This window comes from Spinacia oleracea, chromosome 5, assembly GCF_020520425.1.
Source record: "Spinacia oleracea cultivar Varoflay chromosome 5, BTI_SOV_V1, whole genome shotgun sequence".
Taxonomy (NCBI): Eukaryota; Viridiplantae; Streptophyta; class Magnoliopsida; order Caryophyllales; family Amaranthaceae; genus Spinacia; species Spinacia oleracea.
The window spans coordinates 45,367,427-45,387,108 of record NC_079491.1 but is presented as its reverse complement, the minus strand read 5'-3'; the positions used below and the strand labels follow the sequence as shown (position 1 = coordinate 45,387,108).

General features: G+C 34.0%; 1 protein-coding gene and 1 pseudogene across 3 annotated transcripts; both read right to left on the bottom strand.

Annotated features, from left to right (window-relative positions):
• Nucleotides 1–1,939: 1,939 nt before the first annotated feature.
• On the bottom strand, nucleotides 1,940–6,187 carry LOC110804373 (probable folate-biopterin transporter 8, chloroplastic). Of its 3 annotated transcripts, XM_056828594.1 has the most exons (3): nucleotides 5,340–5,478; nucleotides 3,901–3,974; nucleotides 1,940–3,597 (listed from the first exon to the last, which is right to left on the bottom strand). In XM_056828594.1, exon 3 carries the CDS (start codon nucleotides 3,535–3,537, stop codon nucleotides 2,440–2,442), a length of 1,098 nt encoding a protein of 365 aa, XP_056684572.1. In that variant the 5' UTR covers nucleotides 3,538–3,597; nucleotides 3,901–3,974; nucleotides 5,340–5,478; the 3' UTR covers nucleotides 1,940–2,439. The 3 variants fall into 3 exon arrangements, with proteins under 3 accessions (XP_056684572.1, XP_021865653.1, XP_021865656.1); XM_022009961.2 differs by lacking the exon at nucleotides 3,901–3,974 and having other exon boundaries at nucleotides 1,940–3,608; nucleotides 5,340–6,187; XM_022009964.2 differs by lacking the exon at nucleotides 3,901–3,974 and having other exon boundaries at nucleotides 5,340–6,186.
• A 6,723-nt stretch (nucleotides 6,188–12,910) lies between these two features.
• LOC110804370 (uncharacterized) lies at nucleotides 12,911–19,479 on the bottom strand (annotated as a pseudogene).
• Nucleotides 19,480–19,682: the final 203 nt, after the last annotated feature.

Genomic DNA, 19,682 nt, shown 5'->3' with positions numbered 1-19,682 from the left:
GGGGATTATTCCGCTATGTTAATAAGTATTTAACTGTAAACCCTTACAATTTAGTCCATTTTTATTATTTTTAATTACTCATTTATTAATAGTTAAAACCCAATAAAACGGGTCAAAACTATTTAATGGGTCATGACTGTTAAATCCAACTAAAACGGCCCAAAGCACATTCAAAACCCTAAAGGTCCCCTAACTCTATTAATAGAGCTCTTTTACTTCATTTGAGGAGAGGAGAAACGGACGGCAAAACCTAAAACTCTCAAATCTCTCCCTGTCAGTCAAGTCACAACCCTCTCCCTAGAAAAAGAACAACAAGCATTTAAATCGACGTGTCATTCCATTATAGAAGATCAACCTCAGAGGCCCTAATTCAAGAAGACCTAATTCAAGAAGATCAAACCAGTTCGTGAGCGGCACCAAATCAACATCAAATAATCCCGGTGGAAGAAGAACAACAAGCATACAAAACTGACGTGTCGTTCTCTTTCTACATCAACATTCTGTAACGAGATCAAGCCCGAAGTCCTTCATTCAAGTACAAATCAAACAAGTCCGTGAGTTGTCAAATTCAAAGTGGAGATCGAATCAGATGAGCAAATATTTAGAGATTGTACCCAAATTACACAAATCAATAAAATATATATTTTTCACGTTATTTTGAGTTTATTAATTATTTTACAGACTTGAAATTTGTGTTTACAAAATTATTCACCCACCTTGAAATTTTTGAAATAAATAATTAAGACATCCTTCACTTGCATTATTATTATAAGAAAATCAACTCAGAGACCTCAATAGTTGTGTCGGTGAACATGTAACTCATAAGAAATTACAGAGGCAATATCTTTGAAGATTACTCTTGTAAGGCCCTGTTCTTTTTGGCTTAATTTCAGCTTCAGGACTTATTTGACAGTTCAGTTCAGTTCAGTTAAGTTAAGTTAAGTTCAATGCAGTTCAGTTCAGTTCAGAAGCATTCAGTTCATTTCAGTTCAGTTCAGTTCAGGAGCATTAAGTTCAGTTCAGTTCAGTTTACTTCAGTTTAATTCAATTCAATTCAATTCAATTTAATTTAATAATAATAATAATAATAATAATAATAATAATAATAATAATAATAATAATATAGTTACGGATTATTAGTTATTAATCATTTAGTTATTAGTTATTAAATATGAATTATTATTATTAATATTTATCATTATTGTAATTATTTAGTAATCAATTACAGATTATTATTATTATTTATTATATAGTTATTTAGTTATTAATTAATAAGTATTCTTTAGTTATTATTTAACAATTTTTATTATTATTTATTATTTATTATTTATTATTTATTATTTATTATTTATTATTTATTATTTATTATTTATTATTTATTATTTATTATTTATTATTTATTATTTATTATTTATTATTTATTATTTATTATTATTATTATTATTTATTATTTATTATTTATTATTTATTATTTATTATTTATTATTTATTATTTATTATTTATTTCGGTAATATATTCTGTTAAGTTAAGTTAAGTTCAATTCAGTTAGGAGCATTCAGTTCAGTTCAGTTCAGGAGCATTCAGTTCAGTTCAGTGCAGTTCAATTCAGTTCAGTTCAACTCTAAAGAACAGGGCCTAAGAGGGTTTGCTCATGAAGATACTTTGGGAACAAGTTGGCCTTACAAGGATGGACAAAATGCATCACTGGGAGTAAATGAACCCACTTTTATCAAACACATTTACTTTGGTAGACACATACAACCTTCCATCTCATGTTGTAAACACCTTCTCCTGCCATAATACCAAACTGCAATCAGCCTATACCATTAACCATTAACCATTAACCATTAACCAATAACATATTTCCATTCACGGTTTTTATATGTTGGAGAATTGGAGTAGGCTATATTTTAAGTACTAGTAGTGACTAGTGGCAGGGAAAAAACAGTTGATTATTTATATAAATGAATCAACAATTACAAGAGAATTTGGTGCCAAAACCAAGAGCTCCTATCAAAACTTTCTAGCTTCATTCTGTAACAATTTACTTGGTATCAAGTCAATAACCTATTACTCTTGACTACTTTTCCAAGACAATTTAAATGCATCCGGAATTTGGAAATACAATTGAAATACAATTTGATTAACACCTTTTAACCCAGATGAGCCTTGAGCAACTTATATGCAGCATATTCTAGTTCAACTGAACAAACTGGTGACACTTACACCATAGATTAGGATAATGATCTCAAGTGCATTTTCAGCAGGAAGTAACTTGCATCAGAATAACCACCTATCTCCTTGTTGATCCCCCCCAAAAGCAAGCAAATCAGCAGCAGTGCAGTTCTTGAAGCTCTTTGAATTATCCTACTTCATTCAAGAACAAAAGTCATCCTGACTTACTGTTTTCTGTAAAAATAACAAAATCTACAACGTTACTATCTTTCTAACTCTGATTCTCTTTCTCGCCGATAAGCAAAGATTGAGTTAAGTGGTACTCTTCCTACTCTCCGGTTTTTTCGACTCCTTTTACTCCTTCCTTTCTTTCTTTCCTTTTCCTTTTCCTTTTCAACTGAAAGTTGTGTAATCGGCAGGTTGTTGATCCAAAATAAAGGCACTAAAGCAGCCAAACTCTGCAACATGATCCCAACAGAGAGGCCAGAGTAATTGTCAGAGGTTATACCAAGTATAGAAGTCAATCCAATGCCTAAGAAACAACTAATAATTGATGACAAAGTCAAAGCTGAGGCCAGGAATGCAGTAACTGAAGCCTCACATCCCCAAGGGCATAAGCTCCCAATAAGCACAAAAAATGGTACTGTTTTGAAAATGGCTATGGTTTCAGCCAACCCCGAAAAACACAAAACAAATACATTGTTTGGTACTCCTAGCTTTAGGTTGATTTGTTTCACTAGAATAAGGTCCAGCAGGAGAGAAAAAGCATACAAGCACTGTACTTTGCCGATCAACTTCCTCATTGGAATATTTTTCCAATATCGATTATAGAGCACAGTTAAAGATAATAGCAGCATCTGCCCAATTACCTTGGAAATTCCAATAATTGAAGGGTCAAGATTAAGGGACTGTGTTTGATAACAAAAGATAGATCCTGTGAGCATCGGCACCACTGCAATGGAAGCTACCGCCCAAAGTAGAGGGCGAGATATCTTATCCTCACTCAGGGCAACTTGAAGACTAGAAAACTGTCTCTTGATATTGCTCAAGGTTGAACTAATGGAACTTTGATCGGCACTTAAAGGCTTTTGTAAACCGAGGGACTCCTCCTTTGTCAATAAGGAAATCAAAAGCTGAACAGACAGCAAGAGACTAAAAATTAACAATAGAGCCCTAGGATGTATTTTCGACACTAGTATACCGCCCAATGAGTTGCCTAGAATTCCTGCAACAGCTATTGCCATGAATGCATACGACTGTATTCCAACAATTTTGTGTTTTTGTCCATATTCTGCAATAAGAGCATCCTGTGCTACCTCTGTGATAGCTGCCCCAAGATTACTGAGAAGAACACATGCCATAAGAGTAGGAAGGGCTTCACCCACAAATGGAATCAAAGATAATGGTCCCCATGACAACACCTGCAAAATAACTACACAGTATGAACTTATTTATGAGCGTCAACAAATTTGGCTTAGCCTTGAGGCGCAAAAAAAATGGAACTGCAAAACTATAGTTAAATTCAGCTAAAAGTCACCCTCAGATGAAGGTAATATATGATTCTCTTCCACTCTTCCTATGTCAAGCTTCTATGAAACCAATATGTGATGCTAGCATAAGATTAACATGAACATATCCTACACGATTAAGTAAATGGATCAAAGAAAAGTATAGCTCCTGTAGAATCATAATCATAGATAATCAAATTGGGGAGGCTACCTCACCTGCAGCCCGGGTGGTCTGGTTTAAAAACCTAATATGGAATTTGACGGACGGCTATCAACCCTGTTAGTCAAGCCTGCAAGAGGAAACCCATGGAGGCATAACATTACCATTCCATCTCTTCTGATAGATGGAGCCAAGAACCGAAAAGGTCAGCCTCTATAGGGCCAAGCCAAAATAAAGCACATAACTATTCCCTTAGGTTACATAAGAGGAACTAGACCAATTCTAGCTCTGACATGAGCAGTTCTAAATATGCCTTGTTTTTCTTCCTTAACACTAATATTATATTAAGGAAAAAGTTGGGAGAAAAATCCTGGACTAGCAACCTCTACGCACTTAAGTTCAAAGAATAAAAATAACCTAGCTCATTACAACCTCATACTCCCAAAATTTTCATTTCAAATCCTCTGCAACACAAAACATTCATAATTCAATCCAACTCGTTTCATCAAAGTATAGTATTACCTCTCTTTCATAATATTACGCCTCATTTAACTTTACTCAAAGCGCGCTTACATTTTGTCAAATGTGTATGGAATCATCAAATGTAAACAACATTACTTGTTTTATCTCAAGCTATAGTCTTGTAAAACTATTCCCTTTGTCCTCTTTTATTTGCCCCACTTTCCTTTTTGGATGTCCCTAAAAGATTGCCCGATAATAAAAATGAAAACGGGGACCCTTTTTACTCTCACATTCAATATATTTGGTCCCACCAAATTTGTTTCCTATAGACACTACTCAACCAAAATTTTAAAAAGAAACCGAAAATGAGGCAAACTAAAGGGGACGGAGGGAGTAACAGTTTTCATTATGATATGATAATATGTATTATGATTAAAGCCATGATTGATAGGATCGGTCAAATGAGTCCTTTTGTTTCTAATAAGAGAGAGTACTCAAAACTTCTTGTTTCAATTTACATCACTTTCTTACACATAAACCAGAATCTGACTACATTTGATAAACCAGGAAGTACTACTTCCTCGGTTTCACTTTTTTATGCCCCTTTCTATCTTTTAATCGATTCAAAGTGACAATTTTGTATTCGTTGCCACTGTAAAAATGTAATGCACTAATTTACCAGAATCAACAAGATTTAACATGATTGAGTCAAGAAGACATTCAACATTAGGAACAAGAATAGCACACACAAAATCATATCCTTGTATCATACAGGCCCATTTCCCTCCGCCAAAACGTAGTTGTCAGTGTGACATTGTTCTAAACCTTGGTAATTAAAACTGTTTTAAGTACAAGTGACAGATTGACAAATTCAATCATAAATCATTGTTCATGAATCGTTCTATTTTAGATACGATAACTTCTCCATACATTGTAAAACAGTGAATGTTATGAATAATTCCGAACTAAAAATAACAGAGATGTAAGCAACTAAAAATAAAATGCAAGCAAAAGAGTGAAGAAAGAAACTAACCTCCAATACAAACATATGGAATTCTATGAGCAGAACCAATATAAAGAGCATCAGATAAAATTCCATACAAGGGTTTAGCCACCATTGGAAGGTTACCACAATTTTGCACCAATTGCAAAGTTGAAGGGTCAAAATTCAGATTCTGTGCCATATGAATATTAAGAGCTAACCATGGAAAACACCTAAACCCTTGAACCCAATAACCCAACCCACACAAAACCACCATTTGTTTTCTACTATTACTTAAACCAATCTTTTTTATGTCAACAACCGTCTCATCACCCCTCCTACTCTTACTTTTTGGAGCAATAACAACAGAATTTGTATATTTTTTTGAATTGGGTTTCCATAATTTGTTGATAAAATCATAAGGGGTAAGGAATTTTGAGGTTTGGGAATTAAAACAAATGATGGGTAATTTCAAGGAAATAGAGGATGATTTGGGGATTTTTGCTGGATTTTGTTTTAATAACACTGGGTTTGAAATTAATCCATTGCCAATTACCAAAGAAATCATGACTGTTCTTCAGCCTTATTAACAAGAAACTGCAACAAAAAAATATAGGGGAAGAAAATTAGTCCCTGTTTGGCTGTTTTAAGGAGGGAGAAAATAATTTCCACGCCTTAAAATCATAGGAAGAAGAAAACAAGGGAAGAGATGTATCTAGTCATAAGTAGAAGAGTGTAGTTTAGGGAAAGGATTTTTATGCACTCTCCCAAACAACTCCTAAACAAACAAGAATCGTTGGGGATTGGGAGGGAAGAGGTAGAAGAGACATAAAGAAATTTCCAGGTTTTTTTTTATGAATATTTAAAGCTACCTTTGACAGCTGCTGAACTTTTTTCTTTTTTTTTTTGGGGGAAAAGTTTGGAATTAATAGTTCTGAGTTTCGCTTACATTTATCCCGACCTTGGATTATTTGGAATAATCCCATGTTTTTAGGGTTATTTTTAGCAAATGTAAAAGGTGGTATTATTTTGTAATTTTGTAAGAATAAGTGAAATTTGAGAATATATCAAGGATTCGTATTTAATCCTTTTTGCCATATAAATGAACAAATTGACGAGTTCAATTAAAAATCTTAACCGTTAGTGTGTCCATTGTGAACAGCTCGATTCTTGGGCATGAAAGACACTGACTTTGTGTCGTCTACTCAAGGAATACAGGCCTATAATAATTAATATATAGATAGCTATGCACCCATCTATGCGTGCATATGCAATTAAACGACCGTATTTCTGGGAAAAAAAATCACATTCCTATTCTATATAAAATACCCATTTTCTCTCTCCTCTAACCTCTCACCATTTTCTGAATCATCAAAAACCTCTCACTCTCTCTCCTCCATTGATGTCACTCCTTCTCTCTCCTCCCAAACAATCCAGCCTCCTCCCCTCCACTTTTCGTCGCAGCCGTCGATTTTCTCTAGCTACGACCAAACAACCGCGCCACCTCCCAAGCGAGCCACCGCCTTCTCCGCCACCGGCACTAACGCCTTCTCCGAACATCGACGAACGCTTCTCCGAACGTCGTCGCTAACGCCGAAGAAATCTGGTATTATTTCTTTTCATTTTCATTTCTGTTTGTGTTTTTCTTTAGTTTAATTGCGTTTAAGTGTTAATATACAAAATATATTAGTTCGAAATTAGTTATTTCGTCCATTTTTATTAGATCTGAATGTTTTTTTTGATTCCTTTAGATGGAGTAGTTCAATTAGTTGCGGTAAACTAGTATAATTTTTTTAATGTTTCGATTCTACTTTTTAACTTATTTTCTTTGATTGATTAAATTTCAGTTTCAGCAAAAATTATAATAGGAATTTCTGATTTTTGTAGATTAATTTTATTATTTGGATTTGGTTAGTTTCATTCTTCAATTCCAGTGAATTTTAGTTTTTTCAGCCTTTCAGATCTATCACCTTGCATGTTTAATTTATAAAGTTCGATGTTCAGAATTGTAGAATGAACTACACATGGTAACTTGATAATGTTGTTGTTAGTATATTGTGGTTAGGATTGTCGTTCTTGGTGGTTGTGTTAGTTATTTCTGAATATTAATTCTGAATTTGTTATGTTCAGTTTATAATTTATCATGTTCAACTTATAAAAGACGATGTTCACAAATAATAACATTTTTGTGTGATGTTCATTTTCTCAAGTCTCATGTTCAACTTATAAAAAATTATGTCCAACTAAATTTAACTTATAAAGAATTATGTACAAAATCATGTCCAACTAAATTTAACATATAAAACTAATACTACGTATATGTTAAATACGATTAGTTTACTAATATTAGTTCACTTTTTTTTGTGAATACGATTAGCTTACTTACTTTCCTCTTGAAATGCAGACCTAAAAATAGTTAGCCGACAGTTAAAGGCCTTGGAAATGATGAACTCTATGAAAGTAATCTAGCTTCTGTGTGTAAGTTGTAAAGGTATATATGTCAAATGTTCCTGTTGTGTCTTTGAAATTTAATCATGTTCAGATTTTATAAGTAGATGGTCATTATTTTTAATGATCTGAAGTGGTGTTGTATAAAATTATCATGTTCAAATTGTAACAGTAGATGTTCAAATTAATATTGTTGATGAAATTAATAATAACAAGATATTCAGTTTCTCAAGTCTCATGTTCAACTTATAAAGAATTTTATTCTACTAAATTCAACTTATTAAACTATGATATGTTTATAAATAAGAACACTTTTGCATGATGTTCAGTTTTTCAAGTCTCATGTTCAACTTATAAAGAATCGTGTTCAACTAAATTCAACTTATTAAAGAAATTAGTGTGATTTGTATTGGAATTGAAATTCCAGGAGTTATAAAATTGTTGATGGCGTTTGCTTTGATAATATACACTGAGAATTTTGTGTAAGGTAGTGGATGAGTGTAAGGATACTTTGCTTTTGGGTGTTTTCCTTGTAAGATGAATATGCCACTAAAAAGGGATCCCCGTTTAGTTTATAATTTATCATGTTCAACTAAATTCAACCTATAAAACTATGATATGTTCAACTCTTTTGTGTGATGTTCAGTTTTTCAAGTCTTACGTTCAATTTATACAAAATTATGTTCAGCTAAATTTAACTTATAAAACTAATATATATTCAAACTTTTGTGTGATGTTCAATTCAGTTTCTCAAGTCTCATGTTCAATTTATAAAGAATTATGTACAGAGTCATGTTCAACTAAAATGCAAGCAGCAACAGTAAAAAGAAGATGTTTGTTATTCTTTACTAAAATATCAAAAGTGGCGTTGTCTAAATATTGTCATGTTCAGTTTATAAATTTTCATGTTCAACTTATAAAATATAAAATTCAATTTATAAAAGATGATGTTCAGAAATAAGAACACTTTTGTGTGATGTTCAGTTTCTCAACTCTCATGTTCAATTAAATTCAACTTATTAATTAAACTATGATATTTTCATAAATAAGAATACTTTTGTGTGATGTTCAGTTTCTCAAGTCTTATGTTCAACTTATACAGAATAATGTTCAATTAAAAACATTATGATTTTTCTGCAAGAAGGAAAAGTTTAATAAGAATGCGACAACAAAAGAAGAAGGCTGATTTAGAAATGGAAGATATGGTATTAAGAGAGGCTGTAAGAATTGAAGAAGAATTGAAGGCAGGAGCAACCAAAAAAGAATCTACAAATAAGTAAGAAAAAGAAAGAGAAAAGAGATCGTTGTAGCGAAAAAAGTGGAAGCCGAAAGGAAGGAAGCTGAAAAATTAGAAGCCTAGAAAGAGAAGAGGCAACAACCACTAAAATAGAGGATGGAGATAGAAAATAAATGTCATCTTCATTTTCTGAACATGAATGTTCATTAAATTACTTTAAATGTCCATTTGTTTGTTCCTTATGTGTGCTTCCAGCTTACTAAAATAATGAGATGTTTTTTTCTGGAAAACATGTGTAATAAAAAATTTTAATTTTTTTTTTTTTTTAAAAAAAGGAAACATAATAATGCACTAAAAAAAGAAGGCTGAAACTACTAAAACGAAGCATTGAAGCTCATATGCATGCAGAATTGCATGCATAGCTATGCAGCCAAAAATTTGGGTACAGGCCTATGACAATTCTAAAACATCAGTTAATGGTAAAAATCAGTCTTACCATTCAAACTGGACCTGAAGCACGCACTACAAAATTTTAAATAGTGGACATCAATCCCACTTTCAATTTCCTACTTGGACGCCCTTGGCTCCATGACTTAGGGGGTGTAGCATCAACCCTGCACCAAATGGTTAAGCTTAACCACAATGGAGTAACAATAGCCATATATGCTCCACCTCTCGATATAAGTTGTTCAATAATAGACAAATTACTAGCCCAAATCACGGGTCTAAACAACGACTTGTATGGATACCAAATGGACGAAACCGTCCAAACTATTGAAGAGCATGATCCAGCATTCCTGGATCCTCACTCGTTCCTGATAAGCCCAGCCATGATGTTGTCTGAAGGCTATTACCCTGGAATGCCACTAGGCATGGGGAGGAAAAGAAAACAAATAATCAATTGTCCAAATCCAAACTAAAATGAAGAGTTTTGTAATTCACAATTTAATATATTTACTTATAGAATACTTTCATGGGAACCCTTTCCATTTGCATCTTGTATCTCTTTGGACATGACAACGATCCTAGTTTGCCGTTACTAACTTTTATTTGGAAAGTAATCAGGAAACCTCCGCCTACATTTACAAAGAAACAAGGATCTTATAATCATCATAAATTCTACTAATTACAAAATAAATGTACAATTTAGTTAGGTTTAGAAATTCACCTGAGGAGTGGGTTACAAAGACAGATAAATGAAAGGCGGTGAAATGAAATTCAAGAGCACAAAATTAGGTTTCAGAATTATAGATTTATGGGTTGAATATACAATTTTTGGAGTGGGTTAAACAAGTTAATCATGGGGAGAAGGCGGGAAACAGAGTAAAGTGTTTCACTGTTGGAAGAAAATAGGGGGGAAATTACGGACATGTTGTCCTAAATCATCATTTTTATATCATATTAGGTAATAACCATACATGATGTTGGTAATGTCCATATACATAAGGATGGTAACGTCAAACCAAGTGTTTGGATACTACATACTACAGTCAGTAACATATCTCAGTTCCTTCTTTCTCCCATGACGGCGGCCGACCTGCAACTTTTTCCATAGCTACAATTTCCAGTCGCGACAACCATTTAATCGACAAGAATGCTCTAAAACCTTTCAAACCATCGGCGCTATCCAGATTTAATAAACCCACTCCCAGAGATTTCCAGTTCAGTCGTTCATCCATTTTGTCCGGCCGACCACCAAGGCCCGTCGTTTCTCGATTCTCCGAGCATGACAACCAATAATTGTTGTAAATTCCCAAACAAGCACCGAATTTCATTGCTATTTGCTTCAATATCATCAACACCTTCATCTTCTTCATCCCATTGATTTTCAGATCTAGGAAAACCCAAAAATTTGGATGAAGGACGAACGACCAACCCCAGACAAAACCCAAAACCTAGAAGTTCCCGATGAACGATGAACGATACCAATGCAAATGAACGATGAAGAACAGCTGGGGTCGGATTGCCGGCCACCGGATACCACGGTACTCCGACGATAGTCAATGGTAATTGTTGGTTAGCTTAAGCAAGAGGAGATAGAAATTAAGTTAATTGTTGATTGACTTTCCTAATTATTGATTTAATAAAATACAAATAATTAATTTTGGAAAATTCAGAAACTATAAAAACTATTTTCATAACAAAACTGGGGATTTTAATTAAAAGATAAAAACAATTTAAATCATTAAAATAATATTGTTTAATTTAAATTTAAAGATAAAATAAATTAGTGGCTACAATTAATTCCTAGTGATGATCATAGTTAAAATGATCACCCTAAAAACGTCCAAACCCAATGAAAAGTGATAAAAAAAATTAAGCACTGAATATATGATGAGAGAAATTGAAAAGGGAAGAAAAAAGAAACAGAAAAGAAATGTTATTATCAGGTGGTGTTGTTACAAATTGTACAAAACTGCAAACTGGTACTTTCTCTTCTTTTTTTTAATGACATCATTTCGCCTAACGGTTAGCCAATTTTTTGTTACTAACTAAACTAGTGTAAAACATAACTAAAAGTACTAACATCATAATTAATTGAATAACAAAATAGTTAAGGCAGAGTCGTCTTAAACTTTTCGGAGGCCATGTTCTAAGCTTGTCCAAACTTAAAAATAGGGCCCCCTATTATTAAAATAAGGAAAATTTGTAATTATTAATCCAATCTTTGCCCGATTTTCTTTAATTAAGCCTACCTATGCGATATTTCTAAATAATCCAACATTTATGACCCAACTACTATTATTAAGCCTAACAAGTTACTAACCTGCTATAGGCGGTATTCACCCTTATGGCCTTATGTGGCATATAACAATTATAATTTTTTTTCCTTTTTCCCCTTATTTTCTTTAATTGCTATTTTAATTTTCGTTCCTCTCTCCTCTGCGATTTTCTGCTTCATCTCTGCACTCCTCTCCATTATTTCTCTTCTACCTCTTCTCCACCATTGTCGATCCCTCATACCTCTCCATTCGAAGTTCATCAAAAATAATCAGCAATTGCTATGCTGGGGTAAAGCAATTGCCTGTTGGATCTACATCTTCTTCAAATTCAAGGTTTTTTTTTCTTTCTAAATTTTCAACAAGACCACAATAACCAACATCCCACAACATAAAAAAACTATATTATTGCAACATCTCGGGTTTTTACGAACTGACCATCAAGGAAGCCCAAAATTCAAAATTTACCAAAAAAGGAACAAAAACGCTAAGGTTCGTAAGTTCACATTCAATTGTACGATTTTGGAGACGAAATTTGAATGCGCGTGGATGAAGTCACCTATTTCCATAAGAAAATCGTTGATGATGTCATGAACCAGTACAATTGTGGTTGAAGCAACAGTAATGGAGGAGAGAGGAATTGAAACACGGTACAGAGAAGAGAAGGGTTAAGGGTTTTTTGAAAAAAAAATGAAATCCTTGTTTTGGTGGCAAGTGATGATGACGTGTCCAATATTTTAGGAGGGAAACCAACTTTAGGTTGTCAACGTTTTTAACGTTGACTTTGTAGCAGGTAACCGGTCATCCAGGCTTAATAATAGTAGTTGGGTCATAAAGGTTGGATTATTTAGAAATATCGCATAGGTAGGCTTAATTAAAGAAAATCGGGCAAAGGTTGGATTAATAATTACAAATTTTCCTTGACTTTGTAGCAGGTAACCGGTCATCCAGGCTTAATAATAGTAGTTGGGTTATAAAGGTTGGATTATTTAGAAATATCGCATAGGTGGGATTAATTAAAGAAAACCGGGCAAAGGTTGGATTAATAATTACAAATTTTCCTTAAAATAAAAAGTGCGATAATCAAAATATTACTTTACGAGCATTACAATTTTATGCCTAAAAATTTAAACAAAAAAACTTTATTTAAAATTTAAATAACATCTCAATACAAAAAAACTTTATTTAAAATTTAAATAACATCCCAATCATCTTTTCTACTTAAAAAGCGCCATTCGTCTAACACTTTTAGAAGCAAACTCATCTACCAAGTCTTCATATTGGACAGTCTCCAAAAGGTCGTTCTCAATTGCTATCAATGCTAATCCATTAAGCCTCTCTTGTAGCATGGTAGACCACAAGTAAGAATTCATCAACTTCAATTTTGAAAAACTTCTTTCTGCAGATGCAACTGTCACAAGAATAGTCAAAAAAATTCTATACGCAACAATTTTATTAGGAAAACAATCTAAACCTTTTAAAAAGGTTAATATATCCATAGGTCCCATCTTTTCTCGAGGCAATAGTTCTTTCAGTAACTTTAGCTCTTCATAAAATTCATTCCCATCAATATCAGAATGCTCATTATGTTTCAACTCCTCTTCAAAATTACTACAACAAGACTTCAAACTTACATCGTCTAATGATTTTAATGATTCAGAAGTAAACAAGAAATCAAAAATAACATCATACTCTTTATATTGCTCAAATCTCTTATTAAGAGAAACAATGGCTTGATCAACTAGGCAGAGAAAATAATTAACTCTAAAAGACTCCTCTCCGGATAACTCAATTGATGGGGTACTTGAATTTTCATCAAACTGTCTGTTTCTACGAATTATACACCTTTCAGGAAATACTGGATCAATGTTCAAATCTAGGGCAATTTCCTTAGAATTTTCCAAGGCATTATAAAAACCAGTTTCTCTATATCCTTCAAAAAACAATATTAACCCCTTTATTTTGTCCATAGCAACATCAATAAGCATATCTTTTTGACTGTTAAAGCTTGCTAACAATATTAATTGCAGATAATATTTCGAACCAAATAACTATTGATATTATAAACTCAAAATCGGTGTCCGAATTTAGGCCCATCAGCCTGTGTAATACCTCTTACAAAGTCATTTCAAAATGTATGGTTCGAAGGTTGAGGAAGGTGATCGAAGACTTGGTGGGACGAAGTCAGAACGTGTTTGTTCCGAGAAGGCAAATGTCGGATAGTTGTCTAATAGGCCATAAAATGATGCATTCTTTTAAGAAGAAGAAGGGGTCAGCTTGGGGGGCTATCCTCAAGGTAGACCTAAACAAAGCATACGACAGAATTAGGTGGGACTTCCTACAGAAGGTGCTTGAGGAGATGAACTTTCCGGTGCAGTGGGTACATTGGGTGATGCAATGTGTTTCGACAGTCACCTACTTGGTTCTAGCCAATGGGGAGCCGATGGAGAAAATAACACCAAAAGTCGATCTTAGGCAGGGGGATCCTCTCTCCCCCTACCTATTTATTCTTTGCATGGAAGTGCTAGCAACAAAACTTTCTTCAATGCAACATCAGAAGCAGTTCCATGGGTTCAAAGCAGGGAGGAGTGCCCCCATGACTAGTCACCTTTTCTTCGCGGACGACGCCCTATTCTTCGCAAATGCAACAGTTGATAATTTCCGAGTTCTTAGGAAAACAATCGATCAATTATGCTCCATGTTAGGTGAAATGAACAACCTCCAAAAGTCTTTCGTTATGTTCTCGGGTAACACTCATCCTCGGTTCAAAAGAACACTAAAAAGAATGCTTGGTGTGAGCTGCAAGGAGAAGATGGGGACATATTTGGGATGTCCCATGGACGTCGATGGGAGATCAACAGGGGTGTTTAGGGATATTGTTTAGAAAGTCTCGAATAATCTTTCCTCTTGGAAGTTTATTCATTTGTCCCAAGCCGGTAAGTTAATCCTTATCAATAGTATTCTGGTTTCCATGGCTGCACACATTCTTGCCATCTACATGCTCCCTAAGAGTACTCACAAGAAACTACAATCTACGATGGTAATATTCTGGTGGGGGCAAAAGGAAGGTAGGCGACCCATATATTGGAAGAAAAATCCTCTTCTGGAAGACCATAAGAATCGTGGAGGTTTAGGGATTCAGAACATTGAATCACTGAATCATGCGCTCCTCTTCAAGCAAGCTTGGAGAATTTCCACCAATCATGAGCTTCTGGTTAGTAGAGTTTTTAACGGAAAGTCTAATCAATCGTGGTTTAAGAAGAGTATGGAGGGGGATACTAAAAGGAGATCGGTCTCATGGGGCGCAAGAAGTATAATGAGGAGTGTTAGCCCTTTGAAAGCTGAAATCCGTCGTATTATTGGCAATGGTAAGTCGACCTCGATATTACACGATGTTTGGGTTGGGGAGAGCAAAATCTCGTTCAAGCTCCCTAATCAACCAGATGGGTCTGCTAACCCATCGTTGGTTGCGGAGTTAATCAACGAAGAAAAAAGGGAGTGGATTGCTTCCTCAGTTTGGATCCTATTTCATGCTCGTACGGCTAGAGATATTCTAGCTACAAATATCGGTTGATAGTGAAGAAGATGGATGGGATTGGGGCCCGACTGCTAATGGAGTATACAATACGAAGTTGGGTTATTGGGCTCATAGGAAGGACGCAAAGGAGGATCTGGTGGATTCGAAGTTCTGGAAAAAGTTGTGGAAGCTTAAGTTGTGGCCTAAGTGGTAAATTTTTGTATGGAAGATGTTTCACAATGCAATTCCCACGAAAATGAACTTGGCTAAGCGGAAAATTGAGGTCACTACAAATTGCCCTCTTTGTGGGGAGAAGCAGGAGACCAGTGAGCACTTGTTTATGGAGTGCGAGATCTCGTTGAGAGCACGGAGGACGAGTATTCTGGGCATTAATAGTAGGCTAGCTCATCAAGTTTCAATTGGCGAGTGGGTAAAAAAATTCATATGGATGCTCATGTTGGAAGATGGAAATAAAGGTAATCGTATTGCATACGTTGTTTGTATTTTTGGAGTATTTGGATCCATCGGAACGAGTGCGTGTTCAAGAAGGGGAAGGCTTCATCTGGAGCGATTCTTGAGCTTAGTAGCGTTTGGATGGAGAGGTGGGGATGTGTTTCTTACCAATCGACGAAGCTAGTGACTCCCCCTAGCAAGTCAGAACTGTTGAAATGGAAGTGCGGAGTAATGAAGGGAGGAGTGGAAATGATGTTGATAGAAGTTGATGGTGCTTGGAAGAGTAGTAACATAAGAGAGGAGGATGGAAGATGGGAGGCAACAACGGGGTGGAGAGCGACTGTGAGGGGTAAGCTGGTAAGGGAAGGGGCGTCCAAGATCTTTGCAGCCACTCCTCTTCAAGCAGAGGCTATGGCGGTGCTGCTGGCTATTTCGGATTTTGATTCATATGTTGGGAATGTGAGAATAAGATCGGACTCGGAGCTGCTAGTCAAAGGTTTTCTCAATCGACAGGATGCGGCGAATGAGATCAAACCTACTATTGATCGTATTAAAAGCTTAGCTTCTCGTTTTACTTCTTGTTCTTTAACTAAAGTTCCTAGAAAATGTGTTTATAAGGCCCATGAACTTGCCCAACAAGCAAGGAAAGGACCTTAGGTTTTTCTTGTTGTTTAATGAGCCGAAAAAAAAAAAAACTCAAAATCACCAAGCTCATTTTTTGCTAAGGATTTAGCTTCACTTTGTATTTTGGAATCAATTTCAGTTAATTCCAATACCTCAAGTAAAGCTTCTCTAAAAGATGGCATTTGAGATCTTACAGCTTTGACACTATCTACACGACTCTCCCAACGAATGGCCGACAATGATTTCTGGGTCAATCCTTTTACATTATCTTTTAAAATTTGCCATCTCTTAGTAGAATTGGAAAAAATTGTACAAATGCGTTGAATAGTTCCAAAAAAATCTTTAGCTTTATCACAAGAGTTACCATATCACACAATGCCAAATTAAGACTATGACAACCACAATGAGTATAAAAGACTCTCGGATTTATGTCTAAAAATTTCTTTTGCACACCTTGATACTTTCCTTTCATATTTGACCCATTATCATAACCTTGTCCTCGCACATCAAATATATCAAGATCAAGATTTTTCAACTCGTTTTGTATAACATCAAAGTCCTTGGCCAGTAGTAACAGTAACATTCAAAAATCCTAAAAAAGATTCCTCAATGGTAACAGAATTCGAAGAAACATTCACATACCTTATTATCAAAGACATTTGTTCTTGGTGACTAGCATCAGGGGTACAATCAAGTATCACTGAGAAATACTTTGCTTGTTTAATTTTTTTAATAATTTCAGTTTTAATTGCAGAAGCAAGCAAAAGTATTAGCTCATTTTGGATGGTATGTCCAAGATAATGAACGTGAATATCATCATTTGTAATACGTCTTACATGCTCTTGGACAATTGGGTCAAACTCAGCTAACATTTCAATTAAGCCCAAAAAGTTTCCATTGCTATTTTGATACAATCTCTCATTGGAACCACGAAAGGCCAAATTATGTTTAGCAAGGAACTTTACTATTGAAATAATTCTTTTTAAAATATTTTTCAATGCTCCTTCTCTTTCTCAATTAGTCTTTGAGATGTTTTTATCAATAGTTTCATTCTTATTGAGTCTTAGGCGTAACTCATACTAAGTGGCTATATTCTTAACATGTTCCATGTCTATCTCATGCTCTTTAAGTCTTTCACCTATGTGTGCCCAATCACTAAAACCTTCATTCGTTAATAACCCTCTGCCGATCCCTTTTTTAAAAACTTTGCAACAAAAACAAAATACTCTATCAAGTTCTTTGGAATAAACAAGCCATTCTCTATCGCACTTTTCTCCATTTTATAAAACTCTAGTGAACAAATTAGCAGTAAATCGTCTAGAAAATTTATCTCTAGGACCCTTCACAATGAAATAATCTCTTTTAGGACCTTTCATCACTACCAAATCAATCATTTTAGAATCAAGAGCATCCCAATTTCTTGATCAAATATATCAAATGTATGTTCAAATGGGTTTGTGTGCTCTACATTTATCATTACCATTATCCTCCTTATTATCATCTTCATTATGAATTGAATTATTCAAATTATCATCACCGTTTTCAGGAGTAACATTTTGATTATCAACATTATCATCTTCAATGGACACATCACCTCCATTTTCATTATCAAAGTTTTGATTTTCTATACCAACATTCTTATCAATAACCATATTTTCAGGAATTTCAACATTAACATTATCAATATTTTGATTTTCATCAATAGGAACACGAGGCTCTTTTATGCCAAACTTATCAAGATCTCCTCTTTGAGAAATATTGAATTCCTCTTCTTTTCTCTTCTTTTCACGTTTCTCATATCCAAATTTATGCTTTCGTTTAGGAGGCATAATTACAAGAAACTAAATAATATTCCAAAAATTATTTAACAAAGAATAAAATACATAATAATAAAATGCAATTGAAAGTAAACGATGGACCGATGCAACCTGATAATTTTTAGCCCGTTGAACAATAATTTCCAGAATAAAAATCATTGCCTTATCTTTATCGGCTTCTCCTAATCTTTAGCTTCAAAAAAAAAGAAGGAAAAAAAACAGTAAGTCAATAATGAATTAATACAGTAACGATAAATCGAAATTACAACAACAAAAATAATAGGAATTCGCGAAAAAAATAGAAAATAATAATTTGTAATGTATATGCATAAATTTTGTAATTAACAGTACCATCAAAAAATTGAAATTAACTGGAAATAATCAAATACAATTAGCTAAAAAATCTAATTTCTTTGTGAGATAAGCAAGAATTCACCAAATTAAGAAGTATAAGAACTTAATAAGCACAAAAATTATGAGATAAGCACGAAAAAAGGAAAAGAAGTTGTAATTAAAACCATAAAAATTGTAAAATTATAATTAACAAAAAATTTAAACCATAAAATAACGAAATTAAGAAGAAAACAACAATTGATTGATAAATAACGAATTAAAATAACGAAATTGTTAAATTTTCGCAAATTCAATTGTAAAATAAAGAAATTGAAAATCCAATTGTAAAATAAAGAAATCGGAAATTCAATTGTAAAATAACAAAGTTAAGAAGAAAACAACAATTGATTTGATAACTTTGAAAATACCTTTGCCTCTATGAATCTTGTTCTTCATCTTCAACAAATCCCTAAATCCCAATCTAATATTTTTTTTCTTGCAATGAAATTGATGAGTTTCTTGAAAATAGTAGAAGAATTTACAGGGTAAAAATCTAGCCGTTTGATATGAAAGTAGATGGTAATTTGCGAAAAAAATCGATTCCATTGATAGCAAAATCTTTGTTTTTTCGGTCAAATTGAAGAATCTGATGTGAAATTTCAGTTGAAATTTGAAAATAAATTTTTTGGAATTTAGAATTTGGAATAAGAAAGAAAAGTAAGTTAGGGGAGATGAATAATGTGGTGAGTGTTTGAAGTGTTGCATTTAAAGGTGCATAAGAGAAATTGTTTGATTCCACCGAACTTATTGCTTTGTTGAACTTTGATTATGGTTTGGTTGGGAAATCGTTAGTGAGACCTTAAGTTGTTTCTTTCAGAAATAAAATGTTTCTTTCCATGTACACCAACATAGGATCTCTTGAGAAGATTGACGAAGAGACTCCTCGTCTATTTGTAAGGAAAATTGTGTTTGATGGTGAGTATTTTGCTAGGATACAAGACCAACCCACCTTAATAAGAGAGGATATCATAGCATCCACCATTATTGAGGTCGTAGAAATTGGGTATAGATCGAGGAACATATGGGAGTTGGTGTAAACAACGATCTAGAAGGAAATGATGTAGCCATTGAGGATGAGAATGTAAAGGTTGAGGCAGAAAACCCTTACCCAGAGGCCCATGAGCCTATTGAGATCTCTAGTGATTCGGATGTGGAGTCTGGAGGTGATAGGGAGGTGGCAAGTGA